Genomic DNA, 6,713 nt, shown 5'->3' on the forward strand with positions numbered 1-6,713 from the left:
AGCGCATGTCAGTTGGGGCCTCTCCATGTCTCTACGCCGCAGAGATGGCAGGAGGTGCGCGGAGAAAATCTCCAAGTCCCCACTCCCCACTGTGGGGGAAACTTCACACACTGTGGGAGGACAAACATTTGGTCCTGTTCAAGACGGAATACACGTTACTAGTCGTTTCAGTTTTGTGGTTGCTGGAGATCGGGATCAATGTGTGGGTCATACAAAAAGTAGCATGTAAGTAGCTGCGCAGCTAGTTAGCATGCTGTGGTGTTTTGTCATTACATTGAACGTATCTGAATGCTAAGTAACTAGCGTTAGCAAACCTGCTAAGTTACACTACCAGCTGTCAAAGGGAATTTACTGTCCTAGCATGACCATTATACAATGGCCTGTTCTGCTCTAGTGTTAAATGACATTCAGAAACTGCTAGCCTCAAACTTTATGCAGTTAAAAACATCATTTTTATTTACAACAATGTAAACTTCGGGAGGCATGATAATAATTGCTCACTGATAACGTTATCCATATATTTTAATCATTAGTGTGACATTGTTTATTTTGACACGTCTACTTGTCTAATGTAGGGCTGCAATTAATATTTCTATTGTTCTTTGAGTAGTCAAATAATTGTTTATTCTATAAAATGACAGAAAGTAGTGACATTTTCCAAAGCCCAGGTGAAGTCTTCAGGGTTTGTCTTATAACAGTCCAAATCGTAAAGCGATTCAATTTACATTTATGTAACAAAGGAAACCAACAAATATTCGGTTATGAAGGTGAAGCCAGTCAAGTGTGACTTTTTTTTTGCTTGATTACTGACTAAAATGATTAATCATTTATGAAATGGCTACTTATTTTATTTCTGAAACAGTTAGTGGATGAAAAGTAGATTTACAGACAAAAGCAAATTATTGTTTTAACTATCAATAATTTGCCAGTTACAGATTCACAAATGTAAAGAGTTGTTTTTTTTCCAGGTTTCATATCAAAAGATGAAGTGTTTTGGGGTTTTTGTTTTTTAATTACAGGACACTTTGGTTCCAGAGAAGTTGCGATGGTAATTTGTCATGATTGTAAAATGTACAGGCAAAGGGATTCAGCAGAACAATGGATTATGTTTATAATAGGAATAATTACTGCACCAACAGTGACATGACATGATTACCCATCATTCGTGATCACTGATCTATGTTCTTTATTGCAGACACTGAGATAGACTGGAAAGCCTACATGGATGAAGTAGAGGGAGTCATCAATGGTACCTACGACTACACCCAGCTTAAAGGAGACACCGGCCCCTTGGTGTGAGTTTCAAAGGATTTTAGTGGTCATAGGTCTCTCCAGCCTATAGTTAGAAGTAGTTTTCAGTGCGAGAATGGAGGATAAACTGGGACCGTCTTGTTGCAGGTACCCAGCTGGCTTTGTCTACTTCTTCACAGCTCTCTACTACATCACCAGCCATGGGGTGAATATCCGTCTGGGCCAGTACCTCTTTGCTGTTTTCTACCTTATCACACTGCTGCTAGTCTTCAGGATATACTACCGCACTAAGAAGGTCAGTCTGTGTGACAAAAGCCTTATTTACCAAGTGGCGTTATATAACTGCAGTGTTCAGTTTCTAATGCTCATAAAGTATGGGATGAAAAAAATCAAAATAGAAGCAACATTTTCAGAGTATTAAATTTGTCACTGTTCTCCCAGTTTATTAGTTTGTTTTCCAGGTTTAAACCTTGTTAATGGTGATCTGAAAACTGGTTCACATATTTTGGGGGGGAAAGTTTTAAAACGTTGAAACTGGAGTTTCGGAGGGCGGCACGGTGGTCCGGTGGATAGCGATGTGGCTGGGGTTCAAACCCTGGCTGCCCTTTCTGTGTGGAGTTTGAATGTTCTCCCTGTGGGGTCTCTCCGGGTGCTCCAGCTTCCTCCCACCGTCCAAAGACATGCGGACTAGGTTGATTGTCCTTAGGTGTGAGTGTGACTCGTTGTTTGTCTATGTGTGGCCCTGCGATGGATTGGCAACCTGTCCAGGGTGTGCCCCCCTCCGGCCCCCCGCGACCCTGTACGCAGGATAAGCAGTTGACGATGGATCGATGGAGTTTCGGAACGGCGTATCTTTTTTTTGACTCTTTTGCAGATGTACATTTGCAAGGCTGTTCTTTCAGAGCTGAGTTTAGGAATACTAAAATACAAAATAATGGTTGCAGAGACTTTTCAGCCAATAGAAATATTATGCAAGTCTTTAAAACTTTTTAAATTATATTTCAATCTTTCAAACACTGAAACACTTTCAACGTTTCTAAGGTTTTTAAATTTTGTTTATTGTGAAGCCATTGAGTTTGTGTGAAACTCTTGCTCTGTAGTTCTTGGGACACGTTTAAACTTGAATGTACTGTACATATGGCTGTGGTGTATGTCATTTCCTAATAGTTAATATAGTAAAGTTATGTATAAAGTAAAATATAGTGTAATTTCCCTTGTTGCCATAATTGTATTTGTTTATTTCTTTTACTTTTTCCAGGTTCCTCCCTATGTGTTCTTCTTTGTGTGTTGTGCTTCTTATCGAATTCACTCCATCTTCGTGCTGCGTCTCTTTAATGATCCTGTGGCCATGATGCTGCTGTTTGCAGCTGTCAACCTCTTCATAGATGAATACTGGATCCTGGGCTGCGGTCTTTATAGGCAAGTGTGGACTCCTTAACAGCACACTGCAGCTTTTAATGTAGTGCCTTTCTCTGTTCACAAAGAGGAATATGTATCTACGTTTCTTTGTGAATCTTAGAATTATTTTTTTGCCAAATGTGGACCATACGTGACAAGATGAAATTACAACTTAATCTTCCTCTCTTTCTGACAGTTTAGCAGTGTCTGTGAAAATGAATGTGCTTCTTTTTGCTCCCGGACTACTTTTCCTCCTCGTGTCTGAGTTTGGTCTAATCAGGACAATCCCCAAACTTTCTTTGTGTGCAGGAATACAGGTAAAATATCCTCAATAACATAAAGACAGGCACAGTTTTGCATTTTGTAATGTTGTTAAGGATTGCCAAGCATCATTTCTAAATGAATCTGTCTTGATGTCGTAGCTTTTGCTGGGTCTGCCTTTCCTCCTGGAGAATCCTGTTGGTTATCTGAGCCGGGCGTTTGATCTTGGCCGTCAGTTTATGTTCAAGTGGACGGTCAACTGGCGCTTCCTGCCAGAATGGCTCTTCTTGAATCGGTACTTCCACTTACTCCTGCTGGCTGCCCACCTGCTCACCCTGCTGGTGTTTGCTCTCCGCCGTTGGAAAAGGTGAGACTGACTTTGACTGTGCCAAGGTTACTGTTGGCATTATAACTGGAGAAGAGCGGGAATAATTCAGGGCTTTAAATCATGCCAGTTTTTATTCGACAACACCACAGGTGTTTGCTTAGTCAGTAGTCGATTTCATGGAGCCTGCCTCTGTATTCTGCTGAAAACCTTAAAGGATAACTTGGAATTTTTCAACCAGGACCCTATTTTCCCATTTTTTTGTGACTACATGACTAATTGGGACAACATTTTTTGAAATTGGTCCAATATGGCTGCAGTCAGCAGCAGTGAAAGAGGCCTGCAACGTAACCTAGCAGGCAATTGATCCTTCGCTAAGCCACGCCCCCTGTAGTTATTGTGGCTAAGTAGGACAAACTGTCAGACCTGACGGACTTTTGTTTATTACTGCACTCCCCGGAGAAATATTGTCAAATTATTTGGAAAAAACAATCTCAAAAAGAAGCAGACAGTTTGCAGCTGCATTGTGCATTTGAAGGTTGTATTTGGGCTGTCAAACTGACATAAAAGAAAATAATGATAGAAGCTTGAGCCTACTGATCACAGAGTAAAAGTGAACCACCATATCACCTGACTATTGAGAAAGAGGACAAGGATGTTTCTGTACAGCTGTGTAGGTCTCTGTTCACTATTACAATCATTACAAAGCAGAACAGTAGGGCTTTATAACGTTACATTCAGTAGTAAGTTAGCTAACTAACATTACATTAGGAACAATCCACAGCCTACATTTTTCTGTATTTGTTTTAGGTATTGGAAAGGGAATAAATCGTACTTCTCCTTTCAACCTCTCTGGGCAGCGACTGTAACTATTACAAGTGCCCCAGGAACAGTGTTTGACCATATGTTGGAAAAATATGGCAGAAGAAAGCTAGAAAACGACTCATTTTACATTAGAGTCATACATTGGAGCGCAGCCATGAAAGTGTCGGACCTCAGTTGCAGTCCTATACTGCGCTGTGATTGGCCAGCCGCCTGTGTCGGGGCGTGGCTTGGCGAAGGATCAATTGTGCCCTGTCAAAGTATGTCCACTAAGGTGCTTGTTTTTGTAACGGACGTGCTTAATATTGGTGTCTGACAACATTCTGGAAACGATACCCCCAGAGATGCACCTTTTTTTTTTTTTTAAAGAGTAAGATCCTTTTTTGGTTAACCAGTTGCTATATCGCTCTCATCAAAGCTACCAGACTCTCTTCACAAAAATATTAGAGACTCTCTGGTTCACCACTGCCTCGATCGGTTAGTTTGTGTTATAGTGTTTTTCACCCTTTAAAACATCAATTCACACAATAACATAAACTAACTGACCAAGGCAGTGGTATACCAGCAACATGATTAAGGGTTAGGTTCTGCGTGTTTTTCAATGGAGTCTGCCGGCTTTGGCTTTACTCTTAAAAGGTCTGTCTCTGTAGGGATCTTTTCCAAAATGTTGTCAGACTTTTGTAAAAACAGCGTGAGCCTGTCTGTGGCAAAAACAAGCACTTTAGTGGACATACTTTGATGAGCTGCAGATGCCCTCGATGAATACTTCGCAGATCTGTTTCGCTGCTGTTAACTGCAGCACGCTTACACAATACTGGACCAATATCAAAAAATGTTGTCCCAATTAGTCATATAGACACAAAATCACTGGAAAATAAGTTCCAGGTTGAAAAATACAAAAATTACCCTCTAAGGCATATAAAAATGAAGATGCATTTTGGCATCAATCACAGCTTTTCACAAAACTGACTTTTTACAGTTAAGGAAGGTGTTAACATCTGCTATACTGCTTATAGTCAGTCAGAGGTGGAATTATAATTATTTTTGAATAAAAAGTAAATATTTTCTCCTACAGGCCAGGAGAAACTATCTTGGAACTACTCAAGGAGCCAGGCAAAAGGAAGATCCCTGCTCAGAAAAACACTGTTGATCATATCCTTCTGTTCTCTTTGAATCTATTCCTATCTGTAGAATATTGTTCCTTAAAGGATAAATTAGGATTGTCAGCAACACTATTATTTCTACTGCTATGTGTCAAATATAAATTGGCTAAACATGTCTGAGAGTAAACGAATGACATTCCTAGTATTCACTGGCTTTTGTGTCAAACCTTAACAGATACTCACAGATAGTGCTGATTTTGTTCACCTCTAACTTCATTGGCATGTGCTTTAGCCGTTCGTTGCACTACCAGTTCTACGTCTGGTACTTCCACACGCTGCCTTACCTGCTCTGGAGTGGAGGGGTCAAGAAGCTGGCCCACCTGCTCAGGTAAGACAGAGTTTGATTACTAAACCATAAGTTCCAATTTTGATTAGTTATAAACCTAGAGCAATGTTTTGTCCTTGCATTCAGAGTCCTGATCCTGGGTCTGATCGAGCTTTCATGGAACACCTACCCCTCTACTAACAGCAGCTCAGCCGCACTTCACGTCTGTCATGTCATCATCCTTCTCTGTCTATGGCTGGCTCCGCCCCCGCCTTCAGCCCCAGCAGGAGCACAACAAGATACACCTGTTAAGGACAAACGCCAGTGAGCCACAGCCTGATCGGACCGGACGCCATATTTAGACTAATCAGCTGCATAACAGCATCCATCCTCCTCCTCTCTTTGATCCTCACAACACCGGTGCAGAGGGAGGCCACTGGGATGGACTGTTTCTAAGTGAATACAAGGAGCCATTTGATGCTTCTCATCAGCTCACTGCTAAAAGTGAAGGAAGCTAACATGTGGGTGCAGTCTGCAGACAGATACCTACATGATGAAATGGCATGTAATAGTCCCCTGCAGTTGAAAAAAAAAAAAAGGAAGAAAATATTCTCAGGTTTCATTTTCAGATTCACAATAGGAAGAGTGGAGTAGAGTGCTAGGAGGAAATTGTGAATGTTATGCTATTTTGAAAAAAATATGTTACATAGCCTATGTTTCAACCTAGTATGTTAAAACCGCACTCTATCCATATTTCAACTGGCCTAATATTTTTTTTTGTTTGTTTGGTGATCTGATCTAATCCAAAACCTGGTGCACACATTATCTTGTATGTTGTATTAAGAAGGCAATATATTAAAGAAAGCATTAATATGACAGGATGTAGAATGTAGCACCCAAAGTTTTAAATCAGTTGCATGTCAGGCATTGGTCTGTGGCATTTCCACTTGCCACAGCAGCTGCAGTATTCTCCAATACAAGAAGTTAAAGAAGTTAAAAAATGTTACACAAATGTGTAAAACTAAGCTGTTGACAATCCTGTCTGATTTGTCACTTAATTGATTCATCATCCGTGGTGAGTGGCGCACTATACTCAAAAGCACATAAGTAGAATTAATGTGAAAAATGTGCAGTAGAGTGATGCAGCAGTCGTGTGTGACCTTTTATATTAAACAGATGCCACTTAAATTTGATGCTGTTTTTTTCTTCATGTATATTTTTTTGTTAC

The 6,713-nt window shown here is 40.5% G+C and overlaps 1 protein-coding gene across 1 annotated transcript; it reads left to right on the forward strand.

Moving 5' to 3' along the window:
- The first annotated feature begins 24 nt into the window (after nt 1-24).
- On the forward strand, nt 25-6,673 carry alg3 (ALG3 alpha-1,3- mannosyltransferase). Its single transcript, XM_046051917.1, has 9 exons — nt 25-225; nt 1,196-1,295; nt 1,399-1,546; nt 2,510-2,670; nt 2,846-2,966; nt 3,072-3,277; nt 5,133-5,209; nt 5,404-5,548; nt 5,633-6,673. Exons 1-9 carry the CDS (start codon nt 45-47, stop codon nt 5,811-5,813), a joined length of 1,320 nt encoding a protein of 439 aa, XP_045907873.1. The 5' UTR covers nt 25-44; the 3' UTR covers nt 5,814-6,673.
- Nucleotides 6,674-6,713: the final 40 nt, after the last annotated feature.

This window comes from Micropterus dolomieu, linkage group LG06, assembly GCF_021292245.1.
Source record: "Micropterus dolomieu isolate WLL.071019.BEF.003 ecotype Adirondacks linkage group LG06, ASM2129224v1, whole genome shotgun sequence".
Lineage (NCBI taxonomy): Eukaryota > Metazoa > Chordata > Actinopteri > Centrarchiformes > Centrarchidae > Micropterus > Micropterus dolomieu.

Coding starts and splice junctions, on each gene's coding strand:
- alg3 (XM_046051917.1), top strand. CDS start 45: ATGGCAGGAGGTGCGCGGAGAAAATCTCCAAGTCCCCACTCCCCACTG. Junction 2,967..3,071: donor CTTTGTGTGCAGGAATACAG/GTAAAATATCCT, acceptor TTGATGTCGTAG/CTTTTGCTGGGTCTGCCTTT. Junction 3,278..5,132: donor GCTCTCCGCCGTTGGAAAAG/GTGAGACTGACT, acceptor TTTCTCCTACAG/GCCAGGAGAAACTATCTTGG.